The sequence below is a fragment of the Martes martes genome (genome assembly GCF_963455335.1).
Source record: "Martes martes genome assembly, chromosome: 5".
Taxonomy (NCBI): domain Eukaryota; kingdom Metazoa; phylum Chordata; class Mammalia; order Carnivora; family Mustelidae; genus Martes; species Martes martes.
The window spans coordinates 96024194-96049716 of NC_137892.1; the positions used below are offsets into that span (position 1 = coordinate 96024194).

Sequence of the window (25523 nt, forward strand, 5' to 3'; positions counted from 1 at the left end):
CAGGGGAGTTTCCCAGCTCTAGTTTTGTGCCATTCGATCCCTCAACAAACACGGAGTACCTGCTGTGTGTGTGTGTGTGTGTGTGTGTGTGTGTGTAGCCTAGACCTGATTAACAGGACTTGGAGGTGTGGTGGGGACTTCCCACCCTGCTGCATCTCCCCTGGGGCCTGAGAGGCTAGGGACTCCCAGGGTAGGGTGGGCGGGGGCGGGGCAGTCTCTGTGGGCCCAAAGGGAGACAAAGCTGATTTTGACAATTGATGCCTAGTTCCTGGCTCTGAGCCAGGTTCCAGGACAGGCGCAAAAGCAGAACCAGTTCCTGTCAGGAGGGCGTGTGACCGACCCAAGCTCATCTATCTTCTAAGCAGTTGATGTGGGGCTTTGACCCTACCCTGGTGGCTTTAGGCCATGCCCCTTGCAGCAGGGATGGGACGTGACTTTGTCAGACCTGCAACCCCCAGCAGCACCCCTGTCAGATTTGCTCTGTGTCCACTTTCAAAGAGAAAACCTGTCTGCTCTGGGTCCCAACAAAGGGGCTGCCAGGCGGCAGGGTGGGGGCCGGTTTACCCAGCTGGGCCTGGGGAGGCCTGGGCCCTGAGGCTTGGGAGCGGAGGGTGTTGGGAGGAGTGCCCTCTCACACAAGGGGGAGGCAGCAGACAATGGGAGAGCCAGAGGTGGCTCCACTAGCTCAGGCAGGGAAGTGACAGAAGAGGCTGGCAGCAGCTGTGGTGGTGAGATTGAGTAGGACTGAGTGTTGGGCCCCCGGGGCCTCACGAAGACAGCTTCTAAAGGCACCATGGTCTTGCCCCCGCCACAAGGATTCCCCTGTCCTTACCTTCCATCCTACTTCTTATTCAGGCCAGAGGGTGCAGGCAGCCTGCCCTAGATCACCCAGCCTTCCGTGGCACCAGATGTCTCAAATCTACCTGTATCCTCCAAATAGAAGCCCAACCCAGGGGTTCTCAGGTTTCCAGCTTCCCCTGACAGGTGAGGGCTGCTCTCAGCCAGCCAGGCTGGGCCTTGTGCGGGAAGGTACCTCTTTGCATAAATCAGCTCCTCCGGGTGGAGCAGCAGAAGAATCGGGGAGCAACTGGACTCTGTGCTCATTCTGTCTCTTTGACACTCTTGCCCTTGGCCTGATCATCACCATGCTTTGGCGCAAGCAGGGGTGCAGGACCCTTCCCCTCCTCAGCCCGGGGAGGGAGACGTGGCTCTCAGGTGGGGGTAAGGTTCCACCAAAAGCAAAGGAACAACAAAGAGGAAACAAGCATGGGCCTCATGGAATCCCGTTACCGGGGCTCCTCATGCACACACTGCTCATCCATCAGCGTGGGACTCCCTGCCTGGGCCTGGACTGCAGCCACGTCCCGGTCCCATTCAGCAGGGCTGGGCTGGGGTACTCTGGTCTCTTGGATGAGGACCCTCCTCCCCTACCTTACCTCTAGAGCTGAGATCCAGGGCCCCTCAGAGAGCTAGAGAGGTGCAGGCCACTTCCATAGTTCTAGGCTCCCAGAAAAAGAAAAATGGAAATAATGTAAAAATAGTGTTGGTTTTTTTAAAAAAAGATTTTATTTGTTTATTTGTCAGAGAGAGAGAAAACAAGCAGGGGGAGAGGCAGGACTCCCCACTGAGTCCTGAGCAGGGAGTTCAGTGCGGTACTCAATCCCAGGACCCTGGGATCATGACCTGAGCCGAAGGCAGATGCTTAACTGACTGAGCCACCCAGGCAGCCCATAAAAATTTTGTTTTAAGAATTATGTTGTTTATGCTTTGCTCATTTATTCCACAAAGTATTATATTCAGTTTTACTCCATGAAATATTCAAATAGCTTTGAGAGTCTTTTGTGTGTCAGGCACTGTTTTAGTGTCTCAACAATTAAGTGTCTGTAACCCACATATATAATGTAGAACATCATTTGGAGATAATTTCAAAGATTTAAATTCTAGGTTTCCTGGCTCTTCCTTCCTCAGGCTGGACCTCCACAATCCCCACCCGCTGCCACGATTTTCTTTTTTTCTTTCTTTACTTAAGGAATCTCTACACCCAACATGGGGCTCGAACTCATGATCCCAAGATCAAGAGTCACAGGCTCTACCAACTGAGGCAGGCAGACACTCCCCATGATTTTCTCATTGGTATGGGTTAGGCTCTGTCCCCTGCTCCAAGGGGTCCTGTGGCCCACAGGGATATTCGTGGAGGCAGCAGAGGCTTCAGTGGGAGTCCAGCCACCCTAGACCTGCCTCTAGCCTGTCCTCCCAGCCCTGTCCTTTCTATACTTTCTGCCTTCTCCTATGCAGCACCAGCTCCTTTAGTCACTGATTGGTCTTGGTGAAGGGTCCTGCCCAGTGGTGCACAGCACTGCCCAGTGGTGCCCATGGTTCCCCTCGTGGCTGAGTTACAGGCTGGAATGTTCAGACTGACCTCACCTCTGGGCCTGGCTTTGGGACACCCCAGCTGTGGCCACCTGGTGTGAGCCTGGCTGCCTGTGTTGCTGGAAGAGTGGGACAGAGCTGTGCCACCAGCGTGCAGCAGCTGCCGGCTGGCCCTGGAGTCTGGGAATCCAGGTGCAGGGAGCCACAGGGATTAGAGCAGGAAGAGCCAGATCCAGGCCAGCAAGGGTGAAACTGGGCTGAGGCTGCTTTATGCCCATGGTGAGAATGGACTGGAGGAGGACCCATGAGGCAGTCTCATGTTCTGGGTGGCTGTTTTCTTGGCTCCCAAGAATCTTCAAAATCCTTTTCCACTTATTTTCCCTTCCAAGTTTAGGTCGATAGCTGTGCAGAGCCAGGCTCAGCAGTGGGGAATGAGCAGTGGAGCCCGCAGTGCTGGGGGCCACACGCACACCCCACATCTCTCATACCAACCCACAAGGGTAGGAGCAAACATCTGACTTGAGCCCCCACTGAGAGGACTCCGGATCAGGTTGTTTGCTGCCTGAGAGATCAGCGAATCTGTGGGAATGCAGTCTTGCCTAAGCATCAGGGAGGGGACATGCCTCTCCCACGTGAGAAGCCAGAATAGTTTCAAAAGAATGTGTAATGACAACTTCTATGGGATGAGAATTAAACAAGAGCTGTCTCATCTTGGGGAAGAGAAAGAGAAAATGGCAGGTCTGGACTAGGGATGCACTGAGTGTTGGAATGGGTGCTGCCCAGAACCCTGGGACCAGTAGGCCCTGAGAAGTAGCTGTGTCCAGGATTAAGACCAGCTGGCCACAAAGAGCTGTGACATTGGGCATTCAAGCATGAAGCATTGTTGGCCCAGAGAAGGAGCAGAAACATTCTCCTTCACAGAACCTCGATGCTCTAGAGCCAGGGACAGATGAAGAGCTTCCATAATCCTTGTGAGATCTATTTATTATTCTAACACCAAGATCGCCCCTGCAAGAAAATGACAGATCCATCAAGTTTGTGAATATAACAAATTCGCTTCCATAGTATGTTAAAATAGTTACCACCTTGGAGATTTTCTTGGATTACAAGGTTAATTTAATATTAGAAAATCCACTGACTAATAGAAAATGAAAAAAAGAAACCCTGTGATCATCTCTAAAGGCATTTGAAAAAATTTACCAGTCATTCACAGTAAAAAGTTGGAAGACCATGAAGAGAAAGAAATGTTCTTGGCAGTTTATTTATTTATTTTTTTTTTAAGAATTTTTTCTCCTATTTATTTGAGAGAGTGCATGGGCAGGGAGGGGGCAGGGAGGGGACAGGGGCGGGGCAAAGGGAGACGTAGACTCCTACTGAGCAGCCAGAGATCCTGATTTGAGCCCAGGGCAGACACTTAACCGACTGAGCCACCCCGGCACCTCTTGGCATCTTAAAGAACATATATTGGAAAGCAAAAGCCAGTATTATACTTAACACTCTAAAATTCCCATTAATGTCAAGATCCAATGTCCCTTTCACTGATCTTGCTCAGTATTGCTCTGGATGTCCTAACTAGAGAAAAATAAATAATGGTTAAGTAAAAGAAATAAGTAATAAGTAATAGAAAGTGTCAAAATAATCATTACCGGCAGACGATATTATGATTGTGCCTCCATAAAATACAGGAAAATCAATTGAAAAAATATCATGACTAGTAGGGGATTGAGTCAGGTGGTGCAGAATAAGATAAATTTTTATATGTGTACAGATTTTGATAGTTTTTAAGAGTGCTAAGTCACAACTAATTAGAAAATATGATGAAAATAATTTACGATTCACAATAACAGTGACTCATGAGAAATACATGGAAATTCATTTAGGGCACACAGAAGGCATATCAACTTTGCTCTAGGATGGATATAAAAGAAGACAAAATAAATAGATGCATATGTCATGTACCTGGAAAACTCAATATTTTTAAATTTATTAATTGATAAATGCAATTCCAATCAAACTTCATTTGGGTGGGGGAAATTGACAAGATGACCCTAAGGATCAAATGAAAGAGTTAATATGGACATGAGTATTGTCATTTATAAAAATAATTTATTTGGTCATTCAGATGACTAAAATCTATTTCTCCAATGTATTTGGCCTTCACCTAGTGTTCCTGGCTCACACCTTAAAACCCTTGGAATTTCCCACGATAAAGGCAGTAAGTGTCTTTTGTTATGTTAATGAAGGGGTGTGGGGGGGGGCAGGCTGCCTGGGCAACCAGCCAGGTGATTAGAAAATTGGAACCTTCCTTCCCACCCCCTCTCCTCCAACTTTGGTAGCAGGGAATGACAGGTTTAAGTTGCCAGTGTTCAATGACTTATTTAATCATGACTATGCAATGAAGCCTCCATAAAAAGCCGAAAGGATGTGTGATTCTGAGAGCTTCTGGGTTGGTAGGGAACACAGGGAGGTGGGTGACAGTTGAGTGCCTGCAGAGGGCCCGAAGGCTCTGAGCCCTTTCCCATACCTTGCCCTATTTATCTCTGCATCTGGCTGCCAATTCATATCATTTATCATATCCTTTAATAAACTGATAAATGTTAAGTAAGTGTTTCCCTGAGTTCTATGAACTACTCTAGGAAATTAAAAGTACTGAAGGAGGAGGTTGATAGAACTGCCACAATCTATAGCCAGTAGGTCAGAAACACAGGTAACAGTCTGGGCATACGACTTGGTATCTGAAGTATGGGGTGGAGGGCCTGAAGTAGGACGGAGCCCTTAACCTGTGGAATCTCGTGCAATCTCTGGGTAGGTAATGTCAGAATCGAGTTAAATTCTTGGACACCCTGCTGGTGTCAGAATCACTTGGTGTTGTGTTGGGGGATCCTTCCACATTGGAATTGGGTTTGGCAACACAAAAGATGAAAAACCAGAAACTGGGTCAAGACTGATAAGGTAAGATTTGCCCTTATAGGCATCCAGTGTGTGCTAAAGCTAAAGTAAAGTAATTGAAGAATATGGTGGCTCCACAGCAGGGGCGGGGTGGGGGAGGGGAATACATCAGTGGAACAAAAGAGAGTTCACAGTAAATGATATAGGAAGCATCTTAATTTAGAGGATAAAGAGTAGTTTATTAAATCAGGTTGAGGCCATTTATTATCTACACACACATAAAACAGTTACAATCCTACATACTATGTACTTCTTCACACTATAAAATGAATCACAAATTGGTTCACTGTGGGTGCCTGGGTGGCTCAGTTGGTTAAGTGTCTGCCTTTGGCTCAGGTCATGATCCGAGAGTCTTGGATGGAGACCCACATTGGTCTCCCTGCCCAGCAGGGAGTCTGCTTCTCTGCCCCTCCCCTGGCTGGTCCTTTCTCTCTCTCTCTCTCTTGCTTTCTCACTCTGGGTCTCTCTCAAATAAACAAATAACATCTTAAAAATTTTTTTGATTCACCATCTTTCCAACGTGTATATTTTCATAAACTATTTATATACTTAAACACAAGGGCTGGTAGAAAATACAGATAAATATTTTTATAATGAACATCTTTTTCATCAAGGTAAACGTTTTTCTTTTTTTGTTTTTAAAAAAGATTTTCTTTATTCATTTGAGATGGAGAGAACAAGTGGGGGTGGGATGGGGAAAGGGAGAAGCAGACGCCCCCCTGAGCAGGGAGCCCAATCCCACAACCTCAGGATCATGACTTGAGCTGAAGGCAGACGCTTAACCAACTGAGCCACCCAGGAGCCCCAAGGTAAACATTTTAAATGTTTTTCTATTACATAGAGATAAAAAGTATCAGAAATACAGTGTACACTACTGATAGTTGTTATTGTTGACAATAGCACTTTGGGACATTTACATTTTCTAGGTTATATATTAGTCTAGTTTTAATTTTACATAAATAAATTTGTTATAGTTTTAACTAGAAAAACGATAATAACATGGAAAATGAAGGCAAAGAATAAAGGATAAATACTGCTTCTTATATAATGTAAGAATCTTGCCGTAACATACTTGCTTTTACTCCCTCTATGTTAGCATCCTTGTACATTTACTTCTACAAATGTCATCAACTAGTACATAGTACATAGTTACTGTTTTTGCTTTCAACAGTCAGTAGTCTTAAATAATTAAAGAAACAAGAAAACATTTTATATTTACTTATTATATTTGCTGACAGTCTTTGTTCTTTTTTTAGAGCCAAATTTCTATCAGGTATTGCTTCTTTTCAGCCTTAAAATTTTCCTTTCATGTTTCTGGTAGTGCAGGTCCAGTGGGGATGAATTCTCTCAGCTTTTATTTATTTCTTTTTAATTAATCCCAAACTATCTTTATTTCTCATCCCCTTTTTAAAGATAATTCCTCTGGATATAGAATTCTATGTTGTTTTCTTTTCTTCATAGTATATCTAATATATCATTCTATGTTTCCGTGTTTTTTGGCTTGCTTAACTTCTGACGAGAGGTAAATAGTAATTCTTATCATTGTTCCTCTTAATGTCATCGGTTTGTGTTTTTTCATTGTTTTTAAGGCGTTATCTTTGGTTTTAAGATATTTGACTATGATGCACCTAGGTGTGGTTTCCTCTGCTTTTATCCCACTTTATCCTACACTTCTGACGGTGGTTAAGTTTATAATTTTTACGACCATATTTAGGAATTTAGCCACTTCTTTTTTCTTTTAGTTTTTGCTTCAGTCTCTTTCTCCTCCCTTTTTCTGGGACTCCAATTTTATGTACATTAGATGGCTTGATACTGTCATTTCACTGAGGTTCTATTCTTTTTTGTTTTTGTTTCATTTCTTTTTCTTTCTATTGTACATGTTTCTATGTTTCCATTTAGATCATTTCTATTGGCTTGATGTCAGGTTCACTGTACTTGTTTTCTTCAGTGTCTCCTCTCCTCTTAAGCCTACCTAGTAAAATTTAATTTTGATATTATATTTTCCAATTCTAGAATTTCCACTTAGTTCCTTTTTAGTTTCCTTTTTTCTGCTGAGATGACTCATCTGTTTATTATATCCACCTTACCATTTAAAATTCTTGGATATATTACAATAGCTGTTTTAAAGTCTTTATCTGCTAATTCCAATATCTCTTTTATCTCTGGATCTAGTTCTATTCATTATTTTTTTCCCTGGTTATGGAATTATATTGCCCTACTTCTTCATGTGCCTGGTAATATTTGATCCCATGCTGGGAACTGTAGATGGTACATTGTTGAGAGTCTGGATTATGCTGTCTTCTTTACAGAGTGCTAAGTTTGTTATGGTAGGCAGTAAATTTACCTGAGGCTCGATATGGTCCTGTCGAGGCTTGATTTTAGGCTTGATTGTTCCGCTGAGTATAAAGCAGTGCATACAAAATGGCTAGAGTAGTTCCTATTCCTAAGGCATGGAATTTTTCTGATTTTAATTAAATGCTCAGCATGTCCAGCAAGGTCTTTCCACTCTGGTTGGCCAGAACAGGTCTCAGCACTGTGTGACCTCTGGAATCCCCATTTAGTTCACAGACCCAGAAGTTGTGGTTTTGTTTTGATTTGTTTTGTTTAAGTAGTCTCCATACCCAACATCAGGCTGGAACTCAGGACCCTGAGATCAAGAGTCGCATGGTCCACTGACAGCCAGGCACCCCATAGAGCCAGAGTTTTCAATCCACCAGTCCTCATAGGTCCTTTCTGTGCTCACATGCAACTTAGATGAAATCTCAAGACAACCTCTGTGCATAGTTCTAGAGCTCCTTGTACACGTGGTTCCCTCTTCTTTGATGTCCTGCTCCTCAAATTCAGCCAACTCTTCATCTTTTATCTCTGATATCTGTATCTTCACCCACTGAGACCATTGCATCATTTGGGTTCCCCTTCCCTCTGCCATGGTTTGGAAAATGCCCCAGGCAAAACTTTGGTGAATGTGGAATTCACCTTTTGTTTCCCTTCTCGAGGATGAAAGCTATTTGATGTCCAATGCCTGTAATCAGTTGCTATAAATGTTTTATCTAGTTTTATAGTTGTTTACAGTAGGGAAGTAAGTTTATTACCAATTACTCAGTCATGTTTGGAATCCAATAAAAGTTTAAAAGAAGAAAGGAAAGGAAAGGAAAATAGGGGGCTCTAATTCAGGATGTGGATGTGATGTCACACATGTCTAGGAATCTAATTTAGCTGAAAGCAGCTGGGCTAGTAGGGGCTACTAATCTCCTGTTCTTTCTAATCTGGCATCAGAATGGTGCTGAATAACACCTCATTTCTGGCGATGATGGTAAGTTGTATTAGACTAATCCCCCTGCCAAAAAAAAAAACTATAAAAATTGAATAAAATATATCAAAGAACAATTTGAGGACATTGAAGAACAACTAATACAGGTAAGAACTGAAGGATTATGGTCCTTGAGAAAATGAAATAATATGTGCTGAGTTCCACATTTACCCTGGCTTTTTCCCTGGGGGCATTTCCTACATTGTTGCATGGGAGGAAGGAGGGAGAGAACTAGCAGAAAGCATTAGTCTTACCAGACAGGGGATGGGGTGGTGGATGGGTTTGGAGTTCAGGAATGCTAAAGAGGTTAGAACTTAGGGGCAGAAGACTGTGGAAAGGGGGAATTATCAGAGAAGGAGCCCAGTGAACAGATTTCTCCGAATTTATGGGTGAGTGAGGGTGTAGTGGGCTTCTGAGGCCTCAGGCTGAGTGACCTAGTGTGGCAGCCCTTCTAGAACAGATGGGCCTGGCTGTTCCTTAGCATGGCCAGGGCATCTCAAAGACAATCCTGAGGCTACACAGGTCACTGAGCCAGGCCCACAAGTGTAGGTTGCAGGCAACCTCCCCCAAATCCATTTCCTCCCTCTGACTGATGTTTCTTTGTTATTCCCCATTGGTTGGACGCAATTAGACGTCACAGAGCGGGAGACCTGGTTGATGTCATCCACACAGGTCAGCAGCCAGGGGCACAGAGCAGGGGAAAAGGTGGGAGAGGAGGACAGATCTGAAGAGACTAGCAGAGATTGTCCAAGTCCGTCAAGTATTAGTTACACCTGGTACAGGGAAAGTGCTCCATATGTTAACTGCCCAATCACAGAAACAGCTTAGAGTATTGGAAGAACCCACATAAGGACTGCCTGTTCCTGCTCCTCTGGTCCCTCTCCTCCAGGGGCTCATTTCAACGGGAGCCAGAATATTCTAGATATGTCCAGAATCCTGTCAGTTGCCTCCCCTATTTCCTTCCCTAACTTCAGTGTGCTACTAGCCTTTGTTTTTTTCCTTAGGCCTCCTGGTTCCTATGCTCTGAGCCTCCTGTAAAGCTGTAAGTTAGCTTAACTGGCTGTGAAAGACCCTGGTCACCCATGGCTGAGTAAGGGCTTTGGGATCCTCCCCCCACATCTTCCCTGCCTTCCTGACCACTAGAGGTCGCAGCATTGATCATTGTCTATGAAAACATCTCTATCGGCCCCAGTTGCTCAAGCTTAGGTAGCGCTGAGCAAGGGTCTGGCTAAACATTGTCAGATGGGAAAGGTACGGCATTGGATCAGGCCCCGGAGGGGCTTTTTGAAGGAGACAGGGACTCCTTCTTTAACAGGGTGTCCCATGGTGGGCTCCAGGCACCCTCTGCTGGCCATCCTCATTTTTGCAGATGCAGCTCTCTAGGCAGGACCAGAATTCCCCCAAGGGTTCTCAGCCTCCCCCCCCCCCCCCCCCCCCCCCCCCGGTGTCTTTGCCTGGGGACACAGATAACTGCTGGTGTCCCGGGATGGAGCAAGATAAAATCCAAGGTCTTGCTGAGGGTAGGGGAACATCCTGGCCTGGAGCTTTTGGGGTGGGAGAGCATGGCTTGCCTCTAAGACGGCTGAAACCCCAGAGTGTCTCATGGCCCAGCCATTGTGGGAAAGCCGTCTCTCCACCTTCACTGGCTGGATTACTTACTCTTCAGCCAGGGAGAATCCTTGTCCTAGGCATTCCTACTCGCCTTTGGGCTCTGATTCTTGTAGATGATGGAGGTGGACATCTTCCTGATCCCAAGTCTTATCTGGTTGGCTCAGGATCAGGGATCAGGTCAGATTCTGGTTCAAAGTCAACATCAAGTTCTGAGTAGGAGTCAAGTTTAAGGGCAGAGCCAGAGTACAGAGCAGAGGGCTTCTTCCTTCTCATGGGGGAGGCCAAGTTCCACAAGTGTGTGCATGCTTGGACCTTCCTGTGTGCATGAGTTTGCATGTGCCTGTGTGTCTAGTGGTAAAGGACCCTTCCACCAAAAGTTGGGCCAAGTTGTTGTGTCTTTCAGGCGCCAGAGGCACAGGGATCATCAGGCATCTCATAGGTTCACACAAGTGCTGGGGATAGGAAAAAAATGCGCAAAACTATGAAAAGAAAGTATAAATACTAAATGTTAGCAAATGTAGCATTATGTCATGGAAACTAGTCCCTCCTGGCTCAGTCATGTTCTTGTTGGACAAGGATAAAATGTACTTCTGTGGGATATCGGTGCATTAGAATATGTTTGATGTGGTGTCAGGTGGTCAGGGCCTCTAGAGGAGTGAGCACTCTGGCCTTCCTGTGGTGGGTACATTGGAGTCCCAGGCAGTGTCCCACAGGGGCAGAGGACAGGGCTCACCAGGTTTGGATGACAGTGTCTACACCAGGGACTGGGGGAGAGTCCAAGCCACAACCAGACCAGATACAGGAGTGCAGTAGAGAGCCCACAGGAGAGATTGGAGTCTTTGAGGCAGGTGTAAGCGGGCCTTAGTCACATGGGTGACTCAGGCTCCTTGGACGTGGATCTACATAAGCATATGGTGATTTTGTACCAATTAGTAGAAGATACCCACTTTTCAACTCACTTTCTTTTTGATCTGCTGGAAAGCTGTTGTAATGAATATGTAAATCTATAATATCTGTGATACGAATGGAGCTTCCCCACTTACACAGTACAGAATTTGCACAAATTAGACTGGGCTAGGGAGACTCACAGATGGCCTGACACCCATCTCACTCCAAAAGCGATATAAGGTGCCTTACAAACATGTATCGCTATAGCAAGATGAAATGTATTCATTGAAAAATAGGAGGGTGTATGAGGCACAGGGAGAGGAAGGGTAACATTAGTGAGTTAGTGTTGAAACCATCATTAAATGGGTGGTTACCTCCTGGAGGAAAGAGTCTGGTGATTAAGGAGATCAGACATTGTGATTAAGATTCCTTGTCAGTCTGAAACCTTGAAGGCTGCTGCTATGTTCTCTGTGGGTAGTCAACTGGCTCCTCATTCTTGTGCTGTCTGGGGGCCGCCACTGATTCCCTTCAGCAGGACCTACTCTGAGAGCAGAGCAGAGGGAGCCAAGGGTGAAAAACCCTCATTGTGGATGAGAAGTAGGTTCTCATCCCCGAAAGTAAGCTCAGAATAGGGCGAAGGAACATTTAATAAATGTTTGTTGTTGTTGTTTGGTAAGATTTTATTTATTCACTTATTTGAGAGAGAGAGAGAGAGAGAGAATGAGAGGAAGAGGGAGACAGAATCTGAAGTAGACTGCACTAAGCGTAGAGCCTGGCGTGGGGCTCAGTCCCATGAAATCAAGAGTCGGGCGTTCAACTGACTGAGTCATCCAGGCGCCCCTAAGTGTTTGTTGAATAAACAAATGAGTGAATGAACACAGCCCTTCCTATTTTAATTCTTTGTAATTGTCAAGTCTACCCACTTTTCCCTCTATGCGTTGCCATTTCTCAGTTCGGGTCACCATCACCTGTCATGTAGACTCTGTACCAGTTCCCTCCCTATCACCTCCAGGCTCTGCTCCTCCTCCTCCTGCTCTCTCCTCAGGGTGCTTTCCTAAACTCCTCCCATGTCATCTGCCCCTGGGACCTCTGCAGCTTTACCTCTCATTTCTTCCCCACCTTCTTCTCTGTTAGCTGCCTGACGTTTTCACAAGGCCTAAAAAAAAAAAAAAAAAAAAAAAAAAAAAAATAGTACAGCCACTGCACTTTCAGCCTTTTAGGAAGTAGCGAAGTCAGATGTCCAATAGCTATCCCAACTCTCCCCTCATCCTTGCTCATACATAATCCCTGCCCAATCTCAATTTGGGCACAAAGATTTGGGAGGATGAATGAGGGGCTTCTGTGTTACGATAATAATGACTTTTAAAACTGTTATTTATCTGTATATATCAAAATATCAGGATTTGTAAGCATCATACCCAGCTAACTTCCGGTCCTCTGGGCATTTGCACCAGCTGATGCTTCTTGCCAAGGATGGAAGGGAGTAGTGTGCAGTGAGGAAGGAAGCTAAAATCTAAGCCTACTATCTTTATCACGAGGGCTTGCCCTGGACCTGCTGGGTAATTACAGCTCCAAAGGCCCTGGGACTCCTCTCTCCACCCTTTAATGACAGTCCAGCTTGTGGTGATTCCGCTGTTTTGGGTTGCAGAGGTCCAGGGGGGAGGCAGCTGGAAAGGGACATTCCATGGGGCCTGTCTTATTTTTTGCATAAACCACATGGGCTCAGGATTTGGGGAGCACTTTCTGGGGACCTACTTGGCTCTGTCCAGGGCTGGCCCCACAGAGACCTGGAAATTCTGCCAGATTCTCTTTCCTTTCTCTGGGGTCACGCACCAAGCTGGTCCTGGACCAGAGTACCTGGGAGGCCCTATTTCTGAAGCAGTAGGGCCACTCCAACTGCACCTCGCTACCCTCTGTTGCCAGCCTGGAGTCAAAGTACTGGTCAACTGGGACACCCAGTCTTTCCTCAATCCCTCAAGTGAAGAAACTGGAGTGGTGGGGTGGTGGTCCCAGAGTCCAGTGGACAGCTGTATGCTGAATGTGCTGCAAATGTACAGATGTGTGTCAGCATATACAAAGCCTTCTGTGCAGCACTGATTGACCCCGGGGACCAGGCTCTAGGGAATTTCATGGTGGGACCAGGTGCTCATAAATTCTGGCCAGGCCACCACTGCTGCTGTGTGGTTGCCCAGGTCTGCAAGAGTCATTAGCAGCCAGGGAGGCCTCAGGGCCAAGCAGTGCAGCCTGCCCCCCTCCCCTTCCCCAGAGATCACAGGTAAGCTGGGGGAATCAGGGGCAGCCTGAGGAGGCCTCTGTTTGGAGGGAAGTACTGCACCCACACATCTCATCCCATTACCTATCTACCAAGTAGGAGGTATCCAAGTATTTTTGCCATCTTTTCTGGAGAGACACCAGGTCCTTCCCTTGGGATAGTGGTGGTGGGCAGACAAGTCTAGTCCACTAGGTAACATCTACAATGGGCGAATGCAGTGGGGAAGAAAACAGAAATGACTGGGAGATGTTCATTTCATTTCCTGAGACACAGAAAATGCTAGAGCGGAAACAGTTCCAGGGTGTGGATAGGGTTTGGGGAAATAATGAATTCACCGACCAAGCAGCTGCAAATGAAAGGCTATGTGGGTCTAGAATGGGCCTGGGCTAGAGCTTCGGACCTGAGCGTCATGGATTTACCCAGGCCCAGTAGTCCCTGGAGGGCATGACAGCATGTCAGGGGTAGTGGGGTGAATGGTGGCCCCTAAAAAGATACGACCATGTCCTAATACCTGGGCCCTGTTTGTGTGAACTTATTTGGAAAGAGACTTTACAGATGTAATTAATTTTCAGATTATCTGATGAGATCATCTTGATTATGGAAGTGGTCCTCAATTCAATGGCAAGTATCCTTATGAGACAGAAGATTCAGGCACTAAGGAATGACTGCGGTACAGGACTCTGAGGGCCTGTGGAAGACTTAGCCAGGCCTTTGACTACTGGTGTGTGGTGGAGTAAGGCATTAAAGAGACACCCATTCGTTCATGTAGTCAGCAAGTATTTATTGAGCCCAGTTCTGTGATCAGAGCAGCAGATATGATAATGGGCAAAAATATACAGTTAATGTACTCTTGGAGGTCCCAGGCAGGTGGAGGAGGCAGACATTAATCAAATAATCATTCAACTATATCAACTGTGGCAAGTGTTACAAAGCACATAGGCTCTGAGAGGTTGTTAAAGAAGGTTTTGACCCGGCCAGGGACATAAGAAAAATCCCTCTAAGGGGACATGAAGGATTTAATTGGGGAGGAGGGAAGATTTTCTAGGCAAAAAGAAAAGCATGTGCAAGGGCCTGGGAGTGTGATGGGGAGGGAGAATTGTCCGTTAGAGGGATGGGAAGAAGGTCAAGCATGACCAAAGAAGTGAGCAGGGCCCAAATCATGTGGGGCCTTACAGATCACTTTTAGGATTTTTCCTAAGAACAGTGCTGTTTACTAAGCTTGGAGTGTTGGGTTCAGACTTGAACTTTGAGAAGAGGACTAAACTTTACTGCATAAGGAGGAGAAGGGGAGGGGAGGATGTACTGGGAGGGAAGAAGCTGGGGCAAGTGGTGAGAGGGTGATGGAAACCAAGGAAAATGAGAGTTCCAGGGTGTAAAATGCTGTTTGGGGCCTTCAGCAGAGGAGAACTAAAGAGAGGCTATTGGGTTTTTGAGGCTCTGAAGTTATAGAGAGTTAACAGAGCTGGTTTCGTGTTGTGAGCACACCAGAAAGCCCATTGTAGGAGCCTGAGGGGTGGGAGAAGTGAGGACAAGGATTGACAGACTGTTCTGTCTTGGGCTTTTGCGGGGGTGGAAAAGGAGAGAGACATTGCAGTAGTTGGTGGAGTCGAATGAGGGTTTTGTTTCCACACCAGAGGCTTAAATATATTTATAGATCAAGGGAAGGATCCATTTGAGATCGGCAGGTTGAAACTTCAGGAGAGAGAAGGGTTGATCCACAGGGCATGCTCCTGAGATGGGGGAGAGGACAGGGAAATCTGGGCAGACAGAGGGAGGCTCCTGTGTCCTAACAGGATACAGCAGATGCAGTAAGATTTCTGATTGATTTTAGTGGAGTTCTGGCTGGTGGCTGACGCAGGCCAGAACAGTGGCTTGTTCCTTATTTTATGTGTGCAGTGTGTAGTTCTATGTGTGTGCTCCTGCCTTCCCGTGGCTGGGCCGCCAGCCTGGACAGAGTGCCACAGGGAATATCCCCACAGAGCCCGGGCGGAGGCGGGGCACCTCCCACTCTGGGCTAGCTCCCTGATGAGATTCTCAGACCGTGTTTCCCCTCATTCATGACCAGGAAGGTTCACAGAGCAGGCGTGGGAAATTGCTTGGCCGCCAGGGCCTCCTCCAAATCAGGCTGAGGTTTTTGCTACCTTCCAGCCTTCACTCCCTCACACACCGGCCTAGGCAAATGAGGTGTCCACTGCTTTTGGTCCCTGTTGAATGAAAAGGTTTGGGCAAACCAAGAGTTGGCCCCAATATGCCACCTCCCTGCTCAGTCTTTGATTGGTCCCCTTCTCATCAACCCATCACCCTCACATTCGTCACTAGGAAGAGTGTCTGACACAGGAGATGGGGACAGGCAGAATCCCTTCGGGAGCTTGGTCCTGTGGGTGGACCCCGGGTCTCTCGTCGCCTTCAAGGTCTTCTCCACTGGTCTATCCACTTCGCTGATACCCGGGCCCCGGGCCCGGATGTCCCCCCGCCCCCGCGCCCCTGTAATCCAGAGGTGGTGATGATGCTGAGGGTCAGCAGGAGCGCGTGTGCCCAGCAGGACCCCTGAAGAGATGGGCAGGAGCGGAGGCCCGGGGAGTCCGCACGCGGGCAGGGGCGCTCCCCACCGCACCCGCGCCAGGATCGGGTGGCGGGCCCTTTAGCAGCAGCCGGGGGTGCTGAGAAGGAGGGAGGGCCGAGTCCCGCAGGTGGAGCGGGGCGAGGGGAGGCGGGCGCGGCGTACGTGCGGCGAGCAGCCGGCGGCATGAAGGGCGCGGATAGCGGCCCCCGCCCGCTCCCGGCGCCCGGCGCCCGGCTCCGGCGTGCAGGGCAGCCGGGACGTTCCCTGGGGTCGCAGGCGGGGACGACCCCCGACCAAGGCTGTCAGGGCGCGGAGCCAGGGCGAGGGCCGGCCGGCGGGGGGGCAGGAGGTGGGGACGTGGCGACGGCTCAAGCGGGCGGGGCCCGGCCGCGGCGGGAGGCGGAGCCGCCCGGGGAGGAGGCGCAGAGCGGGCCGGGCGCCGCCGCGGGAGGTTCTGGAAACGCCGGGACCTGCGCGTGTTCAGGTGAGCGCCCCGCCCGCTCGGCGGTCGGGGCCGCCGCTGGGCTCGTGCATGGGCCTGGGGCGGCGGGCCGTGCGTGCTGCTCGCGCGGAGCCGGGAGTTGGGGACCGGGGGTCGCGCAGTCCGGGCCGCAGCTCCAAGCCCTCCGCCCGGTTTCTTCTCCCGTCTGGGTTCCTGTCCCGCCGCTTGCGTGCCCTCCCCGAGCTCAGGGTGGTGAGGTCAGCAGCGCCCTTCCTGCCGGTCCCTAGGCGTCCGCTCCCGGCTGGGCTGGGCGCGGAACTTGGCCGCCCAGCCTCGTCAGGCTCCCCGGGAACGGGAACAGGAACGGGCGGCGTGGCCTCTAGGACGGCCAGAGGTTAGAGGCGGAGGCGGGGCGGTCGGCCGGGCCCCGGGGGGCCGCTTAATGTTAGCGAGGTCCGCCTTCCTTCCTCCAAAAGGCTGGGAGTCTCTGGCCTTGGCCCGGCGGGGTCCTGCTTGGTGCTTGTGAAACGGGCTGTTGGTTGAGAAAGTTTTTACCCCCTCTAGACATCTCTTTCCAACGTGCTTGTTTTTCCTCAGCAGCTGCGCAGACCTGTGGTAACTAGTTAACTAATTCAACAGACGGACCCTTCTCTGTGTCAGAAACTGCAAGGAGTTGCTAGCCTAGCGAGGCAGACGGATTGAAGACTGGGAAAGTCCAGGTCCAGAACAGTATGGTGAGTGCTGTGCTCGGAGGGAGTAACAGGCTGTGGCTCCTTGGTAGAAGACACAGGAGACACTTGGTAGGACAGGATGCTTCAGGCCAGAGGGCTTCCTGGAGGAGGTGATCTATGAACTGGAATGGTCAGAGGAAAGCTGAGTAAGACAGAGGAACAGCGCGTGTGAGTGGGAGCAGACCTGGGCGCTCCAGTTGAGGCAAGGTGATGAGGAAGGAACATTTAACGGGATAGGTGCCCATGGACCCAATCCACAAGAGTTTCAAGTGAGAGGGCAGTGCCTGGTACTGTGTCCTGCATGTGGATGCTGCTCAGCCTGAGCATGGATCAGGGCACTTATTACATCAGGACACTTGGGCCCTTGGCCTTTTATTCTAATGTGACATCTTTAAGATGGTGTAGAACTTTCGTGTGCCTCCCAAGTCTGAGGCTGGTGTCTTCTGCTGTGGAGGAACACGTAAGGCTTGTGCTTCTCAATGTGAACTGTCTGAGGCCTGACAGCCTCAGCCCCCTTGCAGCAGATCCTGGTTCTGTGAACAAGGGCTGGGGGACATGATTTTGTAGTGGAGGGCATTCTCACATGTACCAGATTTTGCCAAGATCTGCTGTCCACCTAAAAATTTGTAGAATGTTTTGTAAGCTGCTGCTGCTGCTTCTCACCCTGTATCACATCTGGAACAACAGGTTCTGTGATTTAGTTTTCTGTTAAATGAACCGAGATTTCCTTTGGCTTGTGCTTAAACTGCCCCTGAAGTATCTAGGGTACAGTCTCTCATTGTGGTTCCGGGGCTCATAGCCCAGGTTCTTCTGTTCACTTAAACACACTCATAGGAGTATGCTTTGAATCCTTCTTTTCTAGGGCTTTCTTATTCTCAGATGGCCAAGTATGTCCACTGTGTGGCCCAGCCAAGGAGGCCACGTAGCAAGGATGGAGTGAGTTGGCTGGGGGCCTCATCCCAGAGAGGCTGTCATGTTGGGCCACCCTCATTCTCTGAGAGCTCAGCAGTCAGACATGATGACAACTAGGCATTGCCTGGGACTTGTGATAGGCACTTTTACCTAGAAGGAGGGAGGAGGAAGGAGGCTCTGAAACAGGGTGCCTTGGAGAGTGCTTACTTAGCCCTGCTATAGCCTGTGCATAGCTGATCTCTGTTCATTCTCCGAGTACCTCCCCAGTGCCTGCCTTCTGCTTGGAGTGTGCCTCAGGGTGGAATTAGGAGGGAGAGGAAGAGGGGAAGGAGGGGATGGTGACACCCTCCTTGTCCGTAGGTGGCTCATAATTTCCCCGAGATTGCTGCTTCAGCCTGGCAGCTGGCCGTGTGGCAGAGGAGAAGCTCAGAATGTGACTACTCCTCAGAAAGAGATGGTGTGGGTGCAGCCCTGAGGAATGCCTTGGGTGAGGGAATCTGGGTTGTATTCATTTCCTGACAGAGCCTCGCTTTTTACTCTGCTCTCCCACGTCCATGGGAGGTTCTGAGGCTAGATGCAAGACCTTGGCCGATTTGTGGCCACGCTGGCTGATAGTGTACATTGGGCTGGTGGGTGTGTCCCTGGCTCTTGGGATCTGTCAAGAGTTTAATTTTATGCAGATGGTCATTGGCAGGAAATGCTCTGATGCAGGCACGTGCAAGCCTAGACAGAATGCTAGAGCGAGAGTTAAACCTAGATTGCTTGAATCTAGCAGTTTGGATGTGCCCCAAAGTGGAACATCAGCCTGTTTTAGAGTGAAAGGGCTAGTGGCTCTGTGGTCTCTGGGGTTTTTGCTGGGGATGTGGACTGAAGGATATGGTTTTTATTCTCAGAAGGGGTGGAGGAGAATGAAAAGTACGGACTAGACTTCTTGGACCCCAGAAGAGAGTTTTTGTTCAAGTGGTGTCGTTGCTAGGCAGAGGATTAACTATTTGGGTAGTGAGTTCTCCACTCAGATTGGATCTGTCTGAGCCTGTTCACAGACCAGTACATGTTCTAGACCTTTCAGGAAGTGCTTGCTAGAGTATTGCCTGCTCTGTACCTGGTACTCCTAAGGACCAGTGTGTGTCCACAATCCTGAGGCTTGGTACGTGTAGGAGCTCAGAACCAGTAGGTCAGAGGTAAGGAAATACAAGAGATCCGAGAGTATTAGTCCAGTCCCCTGCCTTTTCCCAGAGAGCTTTCTTTCCTTGATGAGCTTTAGAGCTACTGTTTGACCTGTTCCAGGGTTATTCCCTAATGGTCAGTGTGCTGCATTATTTCTGATTCTGCTCTCTCAAGTATGTTTCATTTCTTTTGGCCCTTGTGGGATGTGGAGATTGCCCTGTATCTGCTTTGTTTTCATCTTGTCTGTCCCCTAGACTGGACTCTTTCTTTGCCAGGCGTTAGCCAGGCAGCTGGCCTCTTAAGGTCTACAGATGTTCTTCCAATACCATGGGTGCTGATGTCTGGTATACGCTGTGCTGGATGGTAGGCTGTCCACTGATAATCGCCATCTCCTTCAGTCCTCGCAACAACCCTGTGAGATACAGGTCCTCATCACCATGATATAGATGGGAAACAGGCTCAGAGAGATCTGGAACTCGTGTAAAGTCACAAAGCCAGGTAGTGATGGTGGAGTTGAGATTGAAGTTGGAATTGTCTGACTCCTGACTAGACGGTGCTGCCTTGCCTGGAGGGTGGTCATTGCTGAGTGTCGTGATGTCTGAGGCGGGAGTGACTGCTCACCTGAACTTGACGCCCCATGGTGCTGTCCACCTTTTGGTGGAATCCAGTCTGGTATGTCATGCTGCTGATTGGTGAACCTTGATAAAGTCCTTCACCTGGGCAGGCCTGCTCTGCTAGGTCAGAGTGCCTCCTCCTTGTGGGAGACTCTCGTGCTATAAGGCAGTAGATGTTACTGAGTGGGACTGAATGGTTGCAGTATCTAATGGAAAGTGTGCTCTGGGTTTGAGTTTCAGCTCTGCCCCTGATGTGTGGTAGCAGGTCAGGTATGCGGGAAACTCGCTCAGCCTCACTTTTCTAGCTTCTGTATCTGAAATGGAGATGATTGTCTAGTTTACATGTTTTGGTGAGGATTAGATGGTAGAAATGAGAGATTTTTGGAAATACAAATCATGGTTCCCAAAAAAGCAGAGCCTGAGGCAGTGCTTCATGCCTTATTGGAAGGTGCAGAGCAGCAAGGGTAAGGGAAAAGAAACCTGAGGGAGAGAAGGCTGGAAGGCACAGGGTGGTGCTTTAGTCAGCTGGCCAGTAGCTGCCATGCAGTCTATCTCTGGGGGAGCTCCGCAGAAACTCCATGCCTGCAGAACAGTTTGTCAGCGGAGGTGTCATGAGGGAATTTATCTGCTGACCTCCTCCTGTCTTCTGTCTTCATTGGTCAGAGTTGCCTCATAGGAGTTAGCTCTCTCTTGCTCCTTGGTTGCATTACCCGAGTTCCCCAGCAGCCACAGAGGAGGCCAGTACAGTATTTCTGTGGAGTTTGGAAGTACAGGAAGAGCCAGAGATCGGGGACCTGCACACACTTCCCCACTGACTCTGAGGCCTGGCAAGAGACCCAGGGCCCGGGAGACTGGTGAGGCCAAGAGGCTGTTAAGTGGGACATCGGAGGCATCCTATATATTGCTTTGTGGATTGTGTTTCTCATTTGTAGTCCCTTCTTAAGAGTTAGTCACACTTAGATTGCCAAGCCTCTGCCAAGCCCCTGACTGAAAGTCCAGTTTGGACTTTGCATGTTGATTTTTACAGCCTTCTCTGCTCCTTCATTGCCTAGCTACTGAAGCAGAAGATGCTGTGGTTTTGATGGTACCCAAGTGGGAGGTACAAATCAACATGTTCGTATACCTGATAGAGAAGTATAAGGATGGATGCAGGTGAACATCGAGGTTTCAGTGAAGAAAACCCTCAGTGAAGAATATTTTTCCATGGGAGGTAGCATCCGAAGCTGGAAACCTAGAATCATGAGATGGGGCTGGGGAGGGCCAGCACGCCATGTCATGCAGAGTCAAAAAGGCCCTTGGAGCTAAGGAGTTTGGACTTGATCCCGAGGACAGTGGAGAGAGAGACCAAATGAGGAGCTGCGGTAAACCATGCTGGCTGCTTTGTAGAGCAGAGGTGGGGGCCGGACGCCAGATGAGAGGAGAGACCGGCGTGGGCAGGGGCCAGCATGGCTGTTGGAGGGAATTGGGGGTGGCTCACACTAAACCAAAGATGATGATTGAGGCCTGATGTCAGGTAAGGAGAGTAGAGTGCCTTCTGTCCTTCCCGGGGCTCAGCTTCTGGGCCTGAATGGACCTCCATGTGCCTAAGTTCTGGGACCTTCTCTCCACAGCTCTCTCCACAACTCACAACTTACACAAGGTCCTCATGGCTTTGGTGTTCCAAAGTTGGCCACACCACTGGGAGTCAGGGCCACTGGGGGGCGCCCTTTTCAGACAGGTTTTTGCTCCTTCACAGAAGGCAGGCCGCTTTTTGATTAGTGCCAGGCAAGACCTGCTTGTACTCTGCAAACCCATGTTCAGTCTCTAGGCTGTTAAATACATTGTTAAAATTCAAGCTGTTGCATTTGGGTTGCAGCTGGGAGCTTGGCAGAGGTTAGTGCCTGATGAGGTAAGGGGAGAAGCTAAGGACGCTGTTGGTTTGCAGCTGGAAACCTCTTTTCATGGCCATTTGGCCAGATTGTAAATGTCCTTTCCAAAGAGCAGGCTTGTTGGGGCCTCTGATTTTATGTCTTGGAATTTGCCTGTGCTTAGAAACAGTGCTGGTCACCTGGTGAGTGAATCATTGTCACTGGGGTGTTCGTGGTCTTTGGAGAACCTCCCTGTGGGTGTCCAAACTTGGGACTTAGTATGCATACAGTGTCCATCCTTTTTTTTTTTTTTTTTAAAGATTTTATTTATTTATTTGACAGAGAGAGATCACAAGTAGGCAGAGAGAAAGAGGGAGGCAGGCTCCCCACCGAGCAGAGAGCCCGATGCGGGGCTCAATCCCAGGACCCTGAGACCATGACCTGAGCCGAAGGCAGAGGCTTAACCCACTGAGCCACCCAGGCGCCCCTACAGTATCCATTCTTAACAATGCATAACAGTCCATTATGTGGAAAAAGATGTAACATTTTCTGTTGTTTCTAACTTGAGCAAGTCTGTAGTAAAGTCTTATTTGTTGGATGCCTGATATGGGTCAGACATTGTTCTAAACTTGGGATGCAGAGCAGATAAAATTCAGTATTGGTTTTCTTCTTAGGCTGGATGCCACTTTGTGTTTTGTTTTTCATAAAAAGAAGTTTGATGTTGCCTATTTCCAGGTCTATTCAGCATGGATTTATGAGGGTTCCTGGAAGGGCTTTTGGCAGCACTGGACACTTGGGGTAGGGGAGGGGTACTGGGCATGCATACACATGCCCACCTACTCTGTCCTAAGCAAGGTATAAGATAGGATTGGGGCCAAGGCAAGTAGGGGCTTGGCCTTTCCCACACTGTGGGATAGTTGCTCTTGGAATCTACCTCTTCCCAACCTGGCCCTAATTAGAAAACTTTTCATACAAAGCCTGTAGCATTCAGGGTCAGGATCCAGAGAAATGCTGGGACTCTAGGGCATCCCTGCCTGAGGCGACAAGTCTAGGGGCTGCTTGGGGGTACCTCACTCTCTGACCATTGGAGTAATCTTCCCCTCCTCCATCAGAGCAGGACTTCACAGGCTCTTGGCAAGCCATTTCCCAGAACCCCATCTGTGATTCTTTGGGGCTCTGCCTCTGGGCTGGTATTCATGGATGGGCTTAGTCTAAGCCAGAGAGTACATTCCAGAGAAATGACAACTGGTATTCGTGTAATGAAGGAACCTGGCTGCTTTTCCCTGAGTGCTGTATGGCATGAACCCTGGACATTATCACCAGGAGGATTTGAGAGGAACACAAAGATGTCTCCCTCCCTTGAACTTTTCACCCCATCTCTGAAGAGGTATGCCACTGCAGCTGGAGACACAGCAGGGGAGAAATGCTGGGCTCCCCTCCTTCCAACCGTGTCTGTCTGGTCTCTTTCCGGGGCCCTGCTCTCCCACCATCCCAGACAGGCAGTTGGCTGGTCCCTCACTGTCCACAGATCCAGCCTCTTGGCCCTGGACTTTACTGTTCCTTCTTTTTAAAAACATTTTTTTTAATTTGTATTTTTTAAAAGATTTTATTTATTTATTTGATAGAGAGAGCAAGAAAGGGAACACAAGCAGGGGGAGTGGGAGAGGGAGAAGCAGGCTTCCTGCTGAGAAGGGAGCCCAATGTGGGACTCGATCCAAGGACCCTGGGATCTTGATCTGAGTCGAAGGCAGATGCTTAACAACTGAGCCACCCAGGCACCCTTTATTGTTCCTTCTTTTTACCTATAGAAAGTGCTTTCCTGAGTTAAGTCTCTTGAGGTAAAAGGAACATATAGTACTCCCTGTAAAGGGGCTTCTGTAAGTACAACGAGAGGCTTTCAGGAATCCTGGGCTGGAGATACAGAGGATGTGAGACCTGGGAGCAGACCTGTGGCTGGAACACGGATGACCTGCACTCCACCTCGGGGCTGATAGCCTGCTCACCTTCTCTCAGTGACTTGCTTTTCTCTGCTGCCCTAACTGTATAATCCATTGCTTAGCCTGATAGTCTGTGCCCTGCAGCAGGTTCTGGCCCAAAAGACCTGGCTCTGTGCATCTCGACCCCCAACACCTAGGCCACTGAGGGGCCATGCTGATGGCTCTGCAGACATCTGGCAGGGACATGAACAAAAGCAGCCATTCGTTCATCCTCTCCTCTTTCTGATAGAGGAACCCGTTTGGAGTTGGGCCTTGTGGTTGGGCTGAGCCTAACCTGGAACCACAATGGGTTGGAATTTCTTCTGAGGCGAGAAGGGGTAGGCATGACTGTGTGTCTCATTAACCAGAGCAGGCAAAAAATGAACTGGCATTAGCTCAGACTTGGAATTCTGTCAGGTAGGGCTTCCATTGTGGGGGAAAGCATTTGTATTTTCTTCATTTTTCCCTTAGTATATTTCCATGGGGCTTGGCTGACGCTGAGCAGGAAGAGAAGGGACTGGTAGAGGTAGGGCTCAGGTGTGTGCTGGGTTGCTTGGCTGAGCTGGGAGACCATGTTCAAAGCTTCTATTGTGTACTCAGTTCCCCTGCCAGTGGAGCTTGCCCCAGGTTGTGCCTGTTGCCCTCACAGCTGAGTCTGGCTATTTCTAGGCTAACGAGGAGCCAGAAGCTGGTCTTGCGTCCATGTCAGCAGTCCAGCCCATCCCAGGGTTTTGGCCTTGCATGGCTGATTGCTTTTTATATCCCAGGTGCCCAACTCAGTAAATAGCCTATGTGGATCTTCAGCAGATATTTGTGAGTGGTGACTTGCTAGCGAGGACAGTGTCTGGTGAGGTGGCAGACAGGAAGAGCAGTGTCTGCCCAGAGTGCTTGCTTCCCACACTGCCTTTTCTGTGGCCGGGTGCAGACTGGCAGGGGGCGGTTTTATTCCCCTCTGGCCAACCATCTGCTGTACACCACATTTTGGGTGTGGGTTCTCTGGAGCCTATTGTGGCACGTTCTCTTTCTGTCATTGTTTGTCCTGTCCTTTCAGTCTCCTCACATGCAGAAGCTGCATGTTACCTGTGGGTCCCCAGCACCTGTCACTGTCCTGACACATGTGTTGGAAAGAAAGACTGAAATAAGACAAGCAATCTGTGAAATGAGAAGGGGTGGGCCAGAATCTTGGACTAACTATTGGAAGCAGAGGGGACTGTCTCCCACACCATTCAGCCTTTCCATGTTGCTGGCAGTTACCGGGAATCGGGTGGGCAGGGGCTCTCCCAGGGGGACATGGCCTCCCAGAGCAGGGGCCAGAATTGAGCACACATCACTGGTTGCACACCCGGGCCTCTTTTCACTGCTGGTGCAGAATATCCTTAGTTTCTGTGTCCTAGGTCAGGATTTTGGCACGTTTGGTGTATCTATGTGCACATGTATATGTATGTCTTCACCTACATTGCTTTTTTCACCTGTTGATCCAGTGGCTGTCACTGAATGCCTTTCAGACACTGCTCTCTGTGACCATGAAACGCTGGGTGTCCACATTGCTGGTGGCCTGGTTTGGTGTCCTGGGCTGTGTGCAGGCTGAATTCTTCACTTCTATTGGTATGTGCTAACAGGACTGTCTTCTTGAGCCATCCTTGGCTCAAGTGCCAGGGAAGTCACCACCTGAAGCCTGTTCTCACTCAAGGTGGATGGTTCACCCACTGTTTTTGACAAGTTCTGGGGAAAGTAGGGTTTGTGGAGCTGCCATTTCCCCTTCTGAGACTCTGATGACCTGAATGTCCTTGCTGGGAGCCAGCTATCTCAACTGGATCTCCTTCCTGAGAAGCACAGGCTGCTCCTGGGCTCCCTGGCCTTTCTGACTGTCT

The 25523-nt window shown here is 49.0% G+C and overlaps 1 protein-coding gene across 14 annotated transcripts in view; it reads left to right on the forward strand.

Moving 5' to 3' along the window:
• Positions 1-16357: 16357 nt before the first annotated feature.
• Positions 16358-25523, forward strand: part of P4HA2 (prolyl 4-hydroxylase subunit alpha 2) — a 35115-nt gene continuing 25949 nt past the window's right edge. For 3 of the 14 annotated variants that reach the window (XM_080803720.1, XM_080803712.1, XM_080803715.1), the window contains exons 1-2: positions 16392-16447; positions 25158-25257. In XM_080803720.1, coding sequence (XP_080659846.1) covers positions 25176-25257 — 82 coding nt within the window. In that variant the 5' untranslated portion in view covers positions 16392-16447; positions 25158-25175. Of the gene's footprint in view, positions 16663-17002; positions 17140-25133; positions 25258-25523 lie in introns of all 14 variants that reach the window. The other 11 variants (XM_080803718.1, XM_080803723.1, XM_080803717.1 and 8 more) reach the window with 7 other exon arrangements.